Here is a 17,039-nt window from a genome sequence, read left to right as displayed (position 1 = left end):
GGACAAAGAGGCAGGCAAAGTAAATTTAAAAAATGAGCTTTTACTGGCCTGTAGCAAAAAAACAAAATAAAATAAAATTCCACAAACAGGTAAACAAACAGGGAATAAGGAAGCAATGTACTAGTATGCCTGTACTACGAAGCAGGATTTCATCTTGTCCAGGTAACTTCAGGGTTAACCCTGGGTTTTCAGGATGACGAAGTTGAATCACTTTTTACCAGCGTAGATCGCCATGGTAACTGCTCCAGAGCAGGTTATGTTCACGGCATAAGTTACCATGGCATTTTTTTAATAACATTTTCTAATAACATCTAATGTCTTTGTGTTTCCCCAGTGAGCAACAGTAATATATATAGATTCTTAAATGTACCTTTATTTCGGTTGGCTGCAAACAAGTTTCACAAGGGTTGTAATTACCCCAAGGCAGGACACCTTTTTGAACTTGTGGACTTCAAATTAGCATGTAGCTTAGTCCAAGGCTATGTTTTGAGTTTGTTTTTAAGTTTCTTCTCTACTCTGAGATCATTAAACATTACTGAGGTTAAAGCTGAAGGAATAAATGTTTAAAACTGTCTTTTAAACATTTATTTAATGACATTCTTGTTTAAATTATCTTCCAGTCTCTCCTTTGTCTGAATGGGAAAGCTGTGATATTGACAAGTCTGTCAACTTACAGTCAGCATTTTTGCTGGCTTTTCTTGCTAGCTTCAAATACACTGAACTATTAATATGGTGGCTTGTCTCTTATCTTACTGACTAAAACATTTCAAGCTCAAGCTTTTATAAAGCGTTTTTAATGCACACTCCTTTGTTTGTAGTGTTGCTGCTTTGTTGCTTTTAGTCTGTGTGTTTAACTTGTTCATATTTCTGTAATATTATAGTTATTGTATCTTTGAAAAATTAGCTGCAGTATTTTCATTAATGCCTGTGATTGGTTAGATGCTGTTAACACCACCCCTTTAATGGGAACACACAGGGAAAACCCTGGGTTGACTTATCAAGTTGATATCCAATGTTAAGATTATCACAGATAATGAAAAGATACCCAGGGTATGTTGAATTTGTTTCATAGTACAGGGCCCTGGAATCCAGATCCCACATAGGGAGAATAAACAGACATCTTGACAAAGTAGAAGACAGAACTATTATAACAGAAAGGACTGATAACAGGAGGGGAGACAGGCATGAACGGGGCCCAGTTGGATACAATTAATGCAGGAAAAGCAATCACAAAGGAGAGGAGATAAAGACAGAGTGCACAGGAAGTGCAGGAAGATGAAAACACATAAACAACACAGAGAGTAGAATCGGAGGATGCTGGAAGCACAAGAAGGAATAAGAATAAAATCAAAACAGGAACCAGAACTTCACAAACCCTAAACAAGAAGCTGGGACCTTGACACTTGTTAGTTTCAAGGTCAGATATTGTTTTACCCTGACCACGTTTCATACTGGCTTCAAGAAATGTTATCAGGTCATTTTTCTCTCCACCTGGAAGGTTTTTTAGTTCAAGTTTTAGTGTATTTCTTTAAATTACACATTATCGCACTTGTTCATAGTGGATTGTTCTCAGGGCAGTAAGTGGCCTGGCTGGCTCCAGTGGAGGACTAATGCATAAGTTCAATCAGTTTATTTATCTTTATATGTTTCTATGCTTGCACCACTCAATAAGATGCTTAGGTAAGCAGTGGTGAGTGAATGCACTTTAATGGTGGTTAACAAAAAGGAAAAACTCCCTCAGCAGACGCCTGATTCACTGTTTGCAGCTGCATAAAGGCAAAGCAGGATGGGGCTAGAAGTGTGTGCTTAGCTGACTGTCACTTAATGATTAACGGTAAGAAATACAGTGCAGTGCTGGTAGAGGTGCATGCTGGGAGAGTGGAATGAAGGAGGGTGGTGGTTAAGGCGCTTAAGGTGGTCCATCTCAGATCCAGAAGCCCTGCTCAGGGCAACACTCCTTTACCTTCATGTTTCTGTGCCTTTATTGTGTGTTAAATAAAGAGTCTTAATAAGCTTCTTTATCAAATGTTTTGGTAAGCTGCTGTGAATGACTGGTCTGCTTACATCCCACTCAGTCACAAGAGATTTGCATAAAATAGAAAAAAGGCAGCAGTGTGTAAACACAGCTGAGGGTTGCTGTTATTCTATTTGAGTGGAGATGTGAAGCTGCCCTTTATCCTCACTAAGTCAGGTTGACTCCAGAGCTGCTCTGTTTTCCGCAGATGGCTGCTGTCTTCTGGAGCCAGGCATTGTTTATAACTAGAGATGACACTGACGAGTCAGAGTGGAGAAGTTTGACTGTGTGCTATTTGCTGTGAGCACATTTTTACTGCCCTGCCAAACTGCTGGCAGTTTATCTGCACATGTTTTTTTTTTCCACAGTTATTTAAATAAGTATTGTTTTGCAACACGTAAGCATAATGTCACATCCAATCTGCCACGGGTGTCACTGAAGATGAAGATGAAGTATGCCATTTTGTGGAGGCTTTTACCCCTGATAGTGCCTGAAAGTGCCACAAGTGAGTGTACTATTATTAGACCAGGTCACCCCAATGGATCTGAGCCCCTCAGCCTGGCAGTGCTTCGCTCTGTGCATTGAACTTCAAAGGACCAAAAGAATAAGGTTAAAAAATTCAGTGGCTGCTTTGGAATCAGTTTGAAATCCCCAGTCAGAATGAGGCCAGTGTGAATATAACAGTGTAGCGGCAGTAGTAACATCTCCTGCTCTGTGTGCAGCAGTTTCAAAACCTGCAGCAGGGGTTGAAAAGCTGCCATCGGCCACCTCTGAGATACGAACCTCACCCTCTACATTTTCTGCTTCTCTTTTTCCGTTTCCAGTGGTGAAAAACTGCAAGACCTTTTCTTTGATTTTTGTTATCCCAGTGCTATCTTTGTGTCTTGATGAAGAGCAAGACTGTTGACTCGCCTCTGGCAAGATGAGGAAGTGAGACTCTTTAGTGGAGGAAAGTTATGATCCTCCACCTCTGCCTCTCCAGGTGTTCTGACGTTTGCATGTCTCATACGATACAAGACAATTAACTAATGTGGAAACTACTACACTCACTTCCTTAGAAAGCAGTTATATAATGTCTCTTTTGTGTCTGGAGGAATATTTAAGTGATGCTGGTGATCAGGATTGTAAAATTTGTTTTAAAGATTACAAATTAGAACAAGTAACCTACGAACTGAGGTGTGGCAGGTGAGAAAAATGGTTATTAACCAGGCAAGGAAAATGTGCAAGTGGGAATATAAAAGTTTTGGGAAACCTGTTAAAAATCGTTTTCTTCATTGTTTATCAGTTTGAAATCTGGTGACATGAATAACATTGGTCATCAGTATTCATGTGGATCTGATCTATCAGTTAAACATTTTTCATCAACCACACATACACACGGCAGCTTTCTCCTCGAGCTGGACAACGTGCCATTCACCCTTCAAAGACTAATCAGGAATGGCTCAAGAAACCTGACTACAGCCAAAAATGTTGAGTGACCCTCGACACCCCAGTTCTTAGTTCATCCCCATCTGCTTGATGCACCAGGTGGACCCACAGAGGGCCCACATCATAACCTGCAGGCCCCAAAGTATCCACTACCAACTTAACAGTGTTACAAATTTATATGATAGCCTCAGAGGGTCAGTGTCCATAGCATGACAGGGCTCAACACAATACTGGCAGCTTCAATGTTACATATTGGGGTACCCTTTTAATAATACCTGTGAGAGGTTGGAAGATGTATTATTAATCATTCCTTTTATTTATTAATTATTGATCAATATTCAAATCCTTTTCCTGAAGCTCCCAAGCTTTTTTATGCTTCCATAAAGATTCTGCGAGGTGGAAATTCTTTTATTTGTACACTTTAAATAATGCACCTCTGTTCTACATTTCAGTTAGATCCTCCCAGACCCTCCTAATTCAGCAATCACCCTAATTCCAGTGATTGCTCCAGTAACATGGAAGACATCGTGCAGCTGTTTTCACTGTGCTCAGTAGCACTTTGCAAACTCAGGCTAGTGTAAAATAAAAGAAGTGCCCCCTAGAAGTGTTCTTCTACATCTCCATACAGCTGGGGATCTCTAAAATTGAAGGAGAAGGCACATCCTGGTTTTCTGTCCTACGGTTACGGTTACAAACCGATGGGCTGGCCCTTTATTCCCAACTTGTTTTGAATTCAGAGTTCATCCATGTCCCAGACTGCCTCAACAGCAAGTGGTAGTTTACTGCTTTAGTCTGGGGGCACCTTGACATTGTTTGGGGAACAAAAATGACTCATAAGTGATTAAAAGATTTCTGTGGTTACTAGCAATGCTTTGATGGTTTCTGGATTCAGACTGGCAATTTCTGATTCCCAAGTCAGCTTTTCCTGATCTCTAAGGGCTTTTCGATACAAAAAGCATAACGATCTTTCATGTGACTCCCCTTAGAGATTAAAGCATCCACTGTTTCTCTTTTTGTGCCTGTGATTGATATGACTACAACTGGGCTGAGGGTAGCAGTGGGCTAATGTCAGTCCTTCAGAACACTAAGGTTTTGTGTGCAAACTGAATTGTCCAACAGTTAGAAAAGGCCTTGTTTAGCGTGCCATGACCTTCGCATCCCTCATCTCAACTGTCAGAGCGGGTTCACATAGCACTCAGGCACTCTCACAAACAGCTCAGGCTGCTGGCTTTCAACAAATCCTGAAAATAAAGATGGAAAAATCTAATGGCAATGTCTACAACATTAATAACATCCCGTCCTAGTAGACACAAATAGACAGAACAGGCTGGTTGCAGTCAGTGAATGGGTCGGGAACATCAGAATGCTCTTACCTAAGACGAATTGTTCTAGCTATTCCAAAGGAACATTAGCCTGATATGATGGATATTTTCAGTATGTGTTAGAGGAAGCCAAACTGATCAGAAAAACTCTGCAGTCCCCCTCTGAGGTCACCACACAGGCCTAATTACACTGCTTCTCACAGTCATCTCAGAGGCTGATGTGCAAATACTGCCATCTACTGCTAGACAGAACAGCCTGGTTGCATCTGAAGCTCATCAGTTTATCTCCAGCGGGCCTTTCAGACCCACACAGTTCAGCATCAAGAGTGCACTCAACACTGCAGCAACACAAATCAGTGCTCAATTTTCAAGGACCCGTTTTTAAGCATTTATGAAACATATGAGTGAATTTCTGAATGATGGCTGGGCCTGACAAAAAAAGGTCTAAAAAATACTGTGAACGCAGCAGGACTAAATTATGAATCATACCCTGTAATTAAGTAATGTTTCTGTGCTCAATTCAACTTGGAAATTTCTGAACTCCTCTTGAGAAAATGCAATGAAACAGCTCTTCAAGTCAGACCCCAATAATTAAAGGCCAATTTGATGCATCTGCACTTTTTCAAAAAGCAGACAACATCCACATGCAAAACATGAACTTTTGCTAAGCTTTATAGGAATACTGCATATCTGAAACAAATATGGTGCTTGCAGTGTGTTACAGCCTCTTAGAGCTATTATATAATCTCTTCTGTTTTGTTGATGCATAAAATCTACTGATGTAGCTCGACTAATATTAAGCTGCTCGCAGTTAATTTTTTTATTTTTTTTTGCATTTTTTCATCTGGCATAATAAGCGATGAAAAGCTTTGAGCTCAAAATTTGGCATGTCTAACTTTGGAATTTGTGACCTCTGAGTTGAATTGAACACAGCATGAGTCAGCCAGTAGCAGGTCTTTAGTGTGTCATGTCAAACCCTTTTTTAAAAATAGGTGCCACGAATGCAGTAAAAGTGAACATTAGAACAAATTACTGATGTGAGTGGGCACTGGGTTGTATTTAAACTGTTGTGTCATGGCTTTTTCGTGTTGTGTGGGTGTTTTGATCATATCTTTCCAAAACATTTTGTCTTTGTTGGGAAATGTGTGTCCACCTCTGCAAAACGGCCAACTGCAAGTCACTCCCACCAGCTTTTACAACTTAGAATGTGGAATCCTTAAGGGACTTAGAACCTGATGTGATATTGCTCCAGTAGCTTCCTAACAAGGTTAGGATACCCAGCTGAGAGAGAAGCTACTCACAGTTCAATAATATGAGATTGGCACCAAAACCCCAGCCTAATCAAATTACACTCACTGGCCACTTTTTTAAGTGGAGACATCGTGGAGATGACCTGTTAAAGTTCAAACTGAGTATCAAAAATGGGGAAGAAAGGTGATTTAAGTGACTTTGAACATGGCATGGTTGATGGTGCCATAAAGACTGGTCTGAGTATTTCAGGACCTGCTGATCTGTGGGATTTCCCACATAACCATCTCTATAGTTTACAGAGAACGGTAAAAAAAGAAAAGAAAAGAAAAAGAAAAGAGAGACAAAATACCTAGGGATAGGCACTTCTCTATGCTCTCATTGCTTTGTTGATGTCAGAGGTCAAAAGAGAATCCCCAAACTGCTTCAAGCTGAAAGGGTTAAAATGAAGGCATGCAGAACAGCACTGAACCTTGAAGCAGATGGGCTGCAGCAATAGAAGGCCAAACCTGATTGTCACTCTTTTCACCTAAAGACCAAAAACCGAGGCTACAGTTTGCACAGGCTTTTTAAAAAATGGATAAGAGAAGATTGTAAAAAAAAGTTGCTCTTTCTGATCAGTTTAATTTCTGTTGCAAAATTCAGATTGTAGAGTTAGAATTTGACATAAACAACAAGAAAGCATGGATCCACCCTGCTTTGTATCAATGGTTCAGGTTGCTGGTGGGGACATAATAGTGTGGGGGGACATTTTCTTGACACACTTTGGGCCCCACAGAACCAATTAAACATAATTTTTTATTGGCCATGCCCATCCTTTCCTGACAACAGTGTGCACATCTTCTGATGGCTATTTGAAGATGACAGTTCCCTGTACTTATAAGGCACCACCTTTTGGGTGTAGTGAAGGAGACACTAATGCAGCAACTGTGTGACGCTATCATGTCAATAAGGATCAAAATCACTGAGGAGTGTTTCCAGAATCTTGTTGAGTCAATGCCATGAAGAATTAAAGCCATTCTGAAGGCAAAACTTTATTTATATGGCACCAAATCTGTGACAAAGACAGGACAAAAGAACGCTGTAGGACACTGAGGGCCTCAAGTGCCAAAATTAATCAATCAGTGCAGACACGACCAAAAAGACAACTATGTAATTATTAGTTTGAATGGGATTGCAACAATACATCATCCCTAGAACACAAAGACACAGGAACCAAGTACAGACAAATGAGGAATTAAAGGAAAGAGCAGCATAAAGTGTCCTAATAAGGTTTTGGACCTCCATGTGCTACATAAGTAAGTTTTGGCACTGATTCTCCAAGACGATTCTTCCCAAACATATTCCCTCATGTGGTGTTTTCATGATGATGATGATGATGGTGAAGAGTGCTGTCTATAATATCAATCCAAAATTTCTTGATGTTCAGCTGAGTTGAGATCTAGTGACTTTGAAGAACAAAGCATGTGCTTTTATCGTGTTTATATTCATCAGTGGATCTATGACTGAGCGTATGGTTGTCCTGGAAACCACTCGCAGCAGGATAGAAATGCTTCATTATAAGATAAAGGTAATCAGTCTGAACCACTTTGTATTGATTTGCAGCCCCTTTCCCTTTCCTCTCAGGGGATGGGTGAACCAAAACCATGACAGCATAACAGAGCCCCCTCACAGAGTTTAGGTTTTCCCTTTTAATGTCATTTTAACTAGTCATTGTCTATTATCAACATTCAAGATTACATTACAGATATCTGGAGAAATGTTTCGTTTTTGATATATGAAGTAAAATGTCAAGTGGAACTTTGTAGATATCTGAAATGAGAGTTGTTCCCATTAATGATGAGTCAGAATGAACATTCTGGATATCAAAAATGAAATTATGGATATCTGAAATTGAAAGCTGAACACACGTGAATGACAAAGTGTCAGGATTTGTACAAGGAAGATTTCTTTGTGGCTATCTTGAATGTTTGTCTTGCCCATTTGAAGGAGGAAGGAATTGAATTACAGTCAACTGTGACTACTAAATGTTGAAAATAGCACTTGTACAGTTAAGGGGTTTGGGGCATCTTAAATTTAGGTTTGACCATTAAAACTAAACTCATGCGTAACCTAAAATAAAACTAGATGCAATGCAAAAAATGTCATGATTTGAATATTGTCCTATATCAGTGTTCAATATCAGTATGCTTATATACAGAATAAGTTATGATACGCACTGGGTAAAGTTGATTAAAGTCAAACTTTAAGTGAGTATGTATAATGTATATATGAATATGTATATATAATATATGAAATATTAAAATTATGTTTTAAATGGTTTTACATGTTATAATCAAAGGCTGAATCTTAGCTATAGCACTGCCCAGATTGATGGAAGTTGGTGAGTAGTAAAATTCACAATTGGAAAATAACAATGAGTCTAAATATTTTAATACTGTAGTCTGTATAAAAACAAATGGAAAAAGAATTCATAGACTACTTGGACTACGACGACATTCTCAATGAAAGGAAAGTTTTCACTTGGAAGAGTTGGCTTAGGTTTCTTTTTAAACATTAGGTGGAAACATAAGTGGAGCGCCTGAGAAACCTTCTGCAAGGAAATTCATTTCAGTTTGTGCATCCTGGTAAATTTTGTGGTGCAAACGTTATCATTTATGTAAAGCAGGCATGTCCAACTCCAGTCCTCGAGAGCTACTGTCCTGCAGCTTTTAGATGCATCCCTGTTCCGACACACCTGAATCAAATGAACTGCTTGTTACAAGGCCTTTACCAGACTCGATGGCATGCTGAAGAAGTAATCCAGTCATTTGATTCAGCTGTGTTGGAGTAGGGATGCATCTAAAATCTGCAGGACAGTAGCTCTCGAGGACTGGAGTTACACACCCCTGTTGTAAAGGAATATATTAAAGAAAAGCTCCTGTTTTGCTCTCTTTTTCAAATATTTGTTCTCTTGCTGATTAAAAAAAATCTCATTTAATACTCTCACTAATGAGTCAACACACATGCATGCATGATTTAATCTTCTGTCCTCTTTTGTGTCTTTTGTCTAGAGAAGTCACCTCTTTAAATATGCATGGGGCACATGTTCACACTATTGATAAATTAATTTTAATTAATTTATAACCCTCTGGACTTAAATAGCTCAGATGTGTTTCAGCATTACTTCTGCTCTCACGTTCAAAACTTTCTGCACAAGACTGAATCCCACGAGTGTGTTTTGGGATGAATTTTGAAAGAAAAAAAATCCAAACTGTGTTATTGAGAAAGCTCTAAACTAGAAAAAGAGGCAAGCTTGCATTGAAAGGATTTAGCAACCAAGCAAACAACACTTCTAAAGTTGAAAATTTCACCCAATGGTTGGAAGAAATTATTGGTTTGAGACTGTTTGAGATAAATGTCCTTCTTGAACTCCATTTATTTTTTTCCACACACCTGTCTACATTTGCACAGCACTATGTGTGCATGCATGTCTGTGTATTTGTAGCGGGGATAATTACATTTGCCCCAAAAGATTTAGTGGTTGTATGAAATCATATTTTATATTCAAATTTAAAAATAATAAACACATTGCTGAAAAAAAGGAATGGGCCCCATGTGAGATTTTCTTGCTTCTTTGACAAACTTTGTGGCAGTGTGAAAATTAAATACTTTCTACCAAGTCTTCTACTGCATTCATGCTTATTTATTAGACAAATGTTTGGGCTCTAAATATTCCCTGCAGCACCCACGAAATCCGTGTCTATCCTCTTCTTCATATTGAATGACGGGGCAATCTTAATTAGGACCGTCTGTAGCTGTGTAGGCTATCAAGCTGTGATAAATGATATGACACATCATCTCTGGAGGCCTACTATTGGCTGATATAGTACTTGAGGGAGGACACTGTGGGTAGATCATAGCCCTCATTTTAATACTTGCATCAGCATTGAAGAATTGCACTTTGTTTTGAAAGTTGCTTTCAGGTGTTACTTTCAAGCTTTTTTTTAATTGTTTTTTTCCCCTAAGTTTCATTTTTGCCTTGATTTCATAGTATTACTTAGAGGGATGGTTAGAGGGTTGTGATCTGTAGGGCAGGAATCAAACCAAGAAAAGGATATCTTCATCTCATTGGTCTATGTTTAGGTCCGTTCTTAAGAGCATTTCTTTGTGCACAAAATGAGCCAATCCAGGACATCTCACCATGTTCTGCCAGAAAACACGTTCAGATTTGTCTGGGGCATACATGATTTACTTTTATGAGAATGACCAGTACAAGGAAAAAAACATTGTTGGTGATGGCATGATGTGTAGGCACAGATGATGCTAGTGTGCAGCGAGGTGGAACCTTGAAGACAGCCAATATCACACACTTAGCGTCCGTTTCCATGCTTGTAAATTTACATTACTTTTTCAGTAAATTGCCACTTAGCACCTCCATTCCCATGACATACCTGATCAGGTAGTATATCTAGTGAAAATTAACTTAAGTAACATCTACCCTAAACCTTTTGAAACTTGTCCCAGGCAGATACTCCTAACAGACAAAAATATCACATAGTCTCAGGACAACATTACAATCAAGTAGATATTACTTTGGTTCAAGTGTGAAAAAACACTTTATTTGTAGAATGAAATATACAGACATGTCACAAGATATTCTGAGATACAAGATGACAGATAAGCAATAAAGGTAACTTTCTGGGGCTCATAAATGTAAGTCAATGTCCCTGTATAACTTTAAGTGTCACAAGTCTAGGATGAAGCGTTCGACCTTCATCATGTACGCTGGTTTGAGGTATTTCTGCAGTTCACTCTTCTTCACCCACAGAAAAGGAGCTTTTTTGGTTTTGGGAGGGGCACCATCTGCCAGGATGGCTTTGAAGAAGAATACTTTTGTCCCGATTGAGTTCTCTGTCCGAATGGCTTTGGGCAGTTTGTACTTGTACACTCCGCAGGGGGCGTTGCCAAGGAAAGTCGCCTTGAAACCAGCTGCTGCAGGTAGGAAAACAGGCTGTGAGTTCATGCAGATGGAAACAAAAGTGCAGATGTTGCTAACCTTTATGCAGCTTTTAACACTTTCTAATGGTGCCGCTTTATGTTGTCGCATTCCTGTGGATCATCAGTGTTTGACTCCTCTAATTAAAGTGTTACATCACCCTCATATTCTGTTTCTCTTCTGTGCTGCGACAACAACCCACTTTTTAATCTAATGTCATGTCGTGTAAATCCCCACGGTCGCTGCTGGCTCAATGTGCAGAGTGAGGCACAACACGGCCATGTTAGATTCTCACCGAGTCCAGCTATATTAAAAATGGATCAACTTCTGCTCCTCTAAGACACCTTAAATAAACCCTCTACCAAATGTTATTGTCAGGGGAATGGCTTAGGAAGTGATTGATGGAGCTGACACATTAATAGCTTGAGAAATGTTGTGAAATGGTTTAGTACAGTCAGTCTGTGGACTCTTATTTAAATGCTTTAAAGCTTGGATACATGTTGAGAATCAGACAGTTAATATATTTAATGTGAGGGATCATTACTGGGTGACTGGGAATATTTCTGCCATTAGTCATCAGCTTCACCTCTCACCCTTAACTTTGGTCAAATCGTCTGCTTATTATTTCTGAAACAGACTCTAATCTACGGCTGAGATCAGTGGACGTCTTAGCGGAGATGACAGCTCGGGGCCAAGCACTGCTCTATGAGGTGTATGCAAATGAGTTTTCAGAGGGGATTTACAGTAAACCTCTTGTTGTGGATAATGAATTTATGAATGATCACATCAGACTTTAAAGATCCTTAGGATAAAGCTGGATCATTATAACAAAAGAGATCAGGATGCTAATACAGTAAGAATGCAGCAAATGAAGCATGTGGACAATAATTTTGGATATTAACAGTACCTCAAATCCTGCCCTTAACACTTATTTTAAAATGTGCTTAAATATCCAACACACACTTGCACTTTGGGGTACTTGTTTAAATGTGGGAAGTTCTTAACTGATAAAAACATATTTAACAAATATCAGCAGATTAATTTGTTTTTGCTTCACCTGCTACATAAGGCTGTCCAAAGACTGGATCCGTCTTAATACCCATGTACAATGCTATGAAAAAGTATTTGCCTCCTTCCTGACAAAGTCATCAGTCTATAAAATCTTACAAACCCATTTCAGAGATGTTAGGACTGCAGTGAACCACTGTGAGTGCCATTATCCACAAATGGAGAAACCCTAAAACAATGGTGAACCTTCCCAGGATTCATCCAGGGGATCAGTTTATGCCATGAAGCTCAACCCCACTTGGATTATGTAGCAGCACAGTGATTGGGAACACTTCAGCAGGTCCACCTCTAAATGCCTCAAAAAAAATAAAGGTTTTAGAGCAGTCCAGTCAAAGTCCAGAGTAAAAACAGACTGAGATGCTTTGGCATAATTAAGGCTTTGACCTTGAAATCAGAAATGGGGCAAAGCCTTGTTCACAGCATTTTTTGAATAAAATATGATTTAAAAAATTCTTTTCATCCTTCTTGACATGAGAATACTACTAAAGAGACAAATGTTTCAAATCCCAGAAAACTGAACAAGGAATAATGAATTAGACAGGATGTGGGTACTGGGACATGCTCTATGTATAATTAGTGTAGTTTTATTGGGCTGTACAAAATCTGAAAATATTTGGGGTTTAACATAAATATGTTCAGATATTTAGATTTTACAATTCATTTCATATTAAAGTGGGCTGCAATTAGCCAAAATATGAAGGCTTTCCAAAAATCATGAAAATAAAGTATTTTCCATCATAAAGCATCAAATATGAAGGGAATTAACTGCAATTTACATCCCCGTTTATTAATGGGAGGTTTATCTACTAACACTGTGTTCGTAGTGCTGATGCCTTAGTAATTCTCTGATTTAAACCAGCACTAATTACAGTTTAGAGAAAAATGATTTAATCAGGAAAATAAGGGCAGATTAATCAAAAAAAAGTAGTCACAGACCCATTCAAGTTTGAAGTACACCTGAATTAATGTATAAAATCCATAAGAAGCTGTTAGGAAACTAAATTTGTTAAATAATTCTGGTGCTTAGCAGCCTGAAAACTTAAGTTACCTGGCAGGGAGGTGAGAGCTCTCTCAGCCGTCTGTCGCAGCGTTTCCCCCTCCTGCCACCGAGTCTGAGGCAGCAGCCAGAGCTTCTCATCACCCACTTCCTGCTCAGCCAGAAGAACCAGGGAGTCGGCCAAGCAGCGCTCTGCTGAGGTCAAGTCTTTATCTACATCAGCTAAACCAGAGACAGGAGGCAGTCAGCAGCTTCACAACAGCTCTGTCGTTGTCTGCAAAACTCACACTAACTTTTCAAATGTCACAGGGAGCAAAATGCTAATTTAGAATTCCAGAGCAAATAGATTTTCTGAATATCAAAAAATACATTAAAGGCTATTCGCTCTCTGGTAATTTCATTTAAATCCAGCTCTGTGAGACTCCTTCAGATAATCTAATTTTCATTCTCATTCTGTTTTACTTGATTAATGATTGGAGCACCACTAAAGGCTGAATACTACAATACATCACATTAAATTACAGACATTTCATCAGGCACATTTGCAGTGCTTGAGTATGTTTTCATACTCTGTGCATGCTGGTCTACTCCTTTACTGATCATACACTGCCTAAACTGACCTCTGACCCTTAGCGCTGGTTGAAAGTTCTTCATTTTCTGCTCCCAGATGTCTTCCAAGTCCTGAGCCATCATTATCTCCTTGTCCCCGTGGCTGTCCTCTTCATCTGAATCGTAGTCGTCCGCCTGCTTACGACTCATCTTCTCTGCATCTTCCAGCAGGCGCAGCTCGTGGTCCGACAGAACGCTCTTTTCCAGCTCGATCTGAAAGAATCCAGAAGAGGCCTGTGTCTCAAAAGGACATCTTTCAGTCTGGGCATTGCTGCCGAGTCTCATGTTGTCACTGTGTCAGCTAACAACATCAAACTGAAGCTACAATTTGTACATGCTCACCAAAATTGCCTGGTCTTCAAAAATGCAACATTCGGATTGCAGGGTCAAAATTTGGCAAACACAACATCAAATATGGATCCATGCAGCTTTGAATCAGCAGTTCAGGGTCATAGTCGTGGTGCAATAGTGTGGGAGCATTGTTTTTGAGCATTGCTGCTGACTACATCCATCCCATTATAACAACAATATAGCCATCTTCTGATGGCTGCTTCCAGCAGGATAACACATCATCACAAAGCTCAAATCATCTCAACCTTGTTTCTTGAACTTCACAATGAATTTTCTTTACTCAAATGAGCTGCACAGTCACCAGACATCAATCCAATACAGCACCTCAGGGATGTAGAGGAATTTTGGAATAAGGCACCTTTGTTGCCACAAAGAATTTAAGCAGCTCTGAAGGGGAAAAAAAAAAAAAAAAAGAGTACCAGTAAAGTAAACTGCCTGGTGCGTGTATATAATATTACAAAGCTGAAGGTTCACATCAAATTTGGCCAAAGTTTGAAATAATAAAGTAAATCTGAGTTGAAATAATCTCAGCAGCCCAAAGGTTAGTCCAAAGGAGTTAGACTACTCTGAACATTTTTTCCAACATTTCTTTATAAAACCATCTGTTATTCAGGCAGCACACAACACCACACAGTAAACCTCCATCTGCATCTCTGCTTTATCGTGCATTTGATAGCAAACAAAGTGAGAAGAATTTTGAGGTCAGGACTTCTTGAGTTGGTTTGAACTGATTAACCACTGATCGACAAGTTACATTACTTCTGCTTAAAACTTTGTCATTGCCTCTGTTTTAATTCTATACTTGACACATAACTTTGTTTTTAAATGAGAGCTGTGCAGCTCTTTGATTTGTCTAGATATAATTTGGCCTCCAACTATTATTACAGCAAGATAATAGAGATAAAAATGAATACCACCATGTTCTGCAATAATTTTCTTGCTTTGTGCATACATTTCAAGTAATTCACACAACTGTGGCAGATCTGAATATTAGTTATCAGTTAAAATTCCAGAAAGGACACTTAAATAAACATACATTATATATATATATATATATATATATATATATATATACATATATATATATACATATATATATACATGCAGCATCATTAGAAGACATAGCATACATTTTCACTGCTATGCAGATGACACCCAGCTCTGTCTGTCCATGAAGCCAGATAACACACACCAATTAGTTAAACTGCAGGAATGTCTTAAAGACATAAAGACCTGGATGGCCAAGCGTACAGTTTGGGCGATTATGGTGTGGGGCTTGGCTTCAGCATACCAAGATATTTGGGGCAATTTCACACTCCCAACTTTGTAACAACAGTTTGGGGATGCCCACTTACTGTTCCAACATGACTGTGCACCAGTGCACAAAGCAAGGTCCATAAAGACATAGAATATGGCTGGTGTGGAAAAACTTGACTGGCCTGCACAGAGTCCAGATATAAAATGAAAACTTCAGGCTTTTACCTTTAATAGTTTTTGAGATACTCATGTTCAAATATTGCCTCAGATTTCAAAATGCCAAATAACATGTGAGTGAGTGGCCTGACCATTTTTCAGATTTTAATATCCATACATCCATTTTATTTTCCTCATCCAATTTATCCAATATTTTTATTTTGTTCTTTTGTTCTCATCAGCTCCCATCTCACCCAATCCCTTGCAGCCTCCTCTGTCACACCAGCCATCTATATGTCTGTCCTCTTTCACTACATTCATGAACCTCCTCTGAGTTCTTCCTCTTTCCCTCCTGCCTGCCAGCTCCGTCGTCAAAATCCTTTACCCATAATACCCACTATTCCTCCTCTGAAAATGGCTAAACCATCCCCACCTTACCTTTCTATCTTTTGCCTCCAAACTCCTCAGCCTGAGCTGTCCCTCTGATGTATTCATTTCTAATCTTGTCCATCCTGTTCAATCCCAATGAAAATCCACCACCTCCAAAACATACATCATATCAGGTCTCACCTTCCCTTTCACTCTTGCTGCTAACTTATTATAAATCACCCCCTGACACTCGTCTCCATCCAATCCACCCTGCCTGCACTCTCTTCTCCAAACACTTATTTTCTGATATCCACAAACATATTTATATAAATCTTTTGTTGGGACATCCCAGTTTTCATCTTGGAGGACTGTCTTGCACCGCATCGTGTATCACAAAATCACTGGACTCTATATTCTAACTGTTAGCCTTGATATAGTGATAGCTGTGAAATATAAATTGTAACATCCCCCAAGCGTCATATATTTCTGCCTAGAACCAACATGTGTGTTTTCTTTTCAAATGACCGCATGTACTTTGTGAACGCTAAGAAAAACAAAACAAAAACAGTTTATTCTTTTCACTAATAGTCTTCAGCCCTTCCATGATACGGAGACTCACCTGGTGAAGCATCTGTTTGAACTGTTGCTCGATAGGACTGCAGTCCGCTGAGATGACCGGCAGCCTTTGCAGACACACCGCTGCCATCAGAGTCCACGGAGAATTCGCTCTTTCCGCCGCTTCATTGATCTGAAAAGCCGCACGGCAAACAGTAGCGCTGGAAAACTGACGGAAGCCCGTGTTTCCGACGGGAGATCTGCTGAAACGAGACAGAAACTGCAGGAGAGGCCGACTTGCCATTCTTCCACAGGGCGCAGCCATCTTTTTCTGTTGCATTCAATGTACAAGCAAAAAAAATAAAATAAATCCTAACATTAGAAAATGCTAAATAAAACAAAATGGAAGTAGGATTCTTTACATAATTTCTCTGCGGATAGTAGTTTATAGAGTAATTATATTATTTATTGTGTTTTAAGTAAAACGCTACAATGTTTGGTTGACGAAGATACGTTTTTATTAAACACAAAATGGCATAATGTCGAGGGGGTTTTTAAGTACTTGAAAGCACCATTTCCGTTCTCGACCCACAATTCTATGCGGGAAAACGGACAATCTATTTAACCATAACCGTGGGTGTGAAATGAAATTAATATATTTAAAAAACAATAATACGCCACTTATAC

The 17,039-nt window shown here is 39.2% G+C and overlaps 1 protein-coding gene across 2 annotated transcripts; it reads right to left on the bottom strand.

The window, feature by feature from the left end:
• Positions 1-10,277: 10,277 nt before the first annotated feature.
• Positions 10,278-16,823, bottom strand: mrpl46 (mitochondrial ribosomal protein L46). Of its 2 annotated transcripts, none has more exons than XM_004539760.5 (4): positions 16,417-16,823; positions 13,676-13,877; positions 13,107-13,277; positions 10,278-10,983 (listed from the first exon to the last, which is right to left on the bottom strand). In XM_004539760.5, exons 1-4 carry the CDS (start codon positions 16,690-16,692, stop codon positions 10,739-10,741), a joined length of 894 nt encoding a protein of 297 aa, XP_004539817.1. In that variant the 5' UTR covers positions 16,693-16,823; the 3' UTR covers positions 10,278-10,738. The 2 variants fall into 2 exon arrangements, with proteins under 2 accessions (XP_004539817.1, XP_004539816.1); XM_004539759.5 differs by having other exon boundaries at positions 10,287-10,986; positions 16,417-16,799.
• Positions 16,824-17,039: the final 216 nt, after the last annotated feature.

Source organism: Maylandia zebra, linkage group LG1 (genome assembly GCF_041146795.1).
Source record: "Maylandia zebra isolate NMK-2024a linkage group LG1, Mzebra_GT3a, whole genome shotgun sequence".
NCBI classification, from domain to species: Eukaryota; Metazoa; Chordata; class Actinopteri; order Cichliformes; family Cichlidae; genus Maylandia; species Maylandia zebra.
This window is presented reverse-complemented; position numbering and strand designations above follow the sequence as displayed.

Bases quoted from the DNA above. Each gene is read 5' to 3' on its own strand.
- mrpl46 (XM_004539759.5), bottom strand. From the start codon at position 16,692: ATGCAACAGAAAAAGATGGCTGCGCCCTGTGGAAGAATGGCAAGTCGG. The intron at 13,878-16,416 runs GTGAGTCTCCGT...GGATTCTTTCAG, and splicing joins TCAAACAGATGCTTCACCAG to ATCGAGCTGGAAAAGAGCGT. The intron at 13,278-13,675 runs GTCAGTTTAGGC...TCTCTGGTTTAG, and splicing joins ACCAGCGCTAAGGGTCAGAG to CTGATGTAGATAAAGACTTG.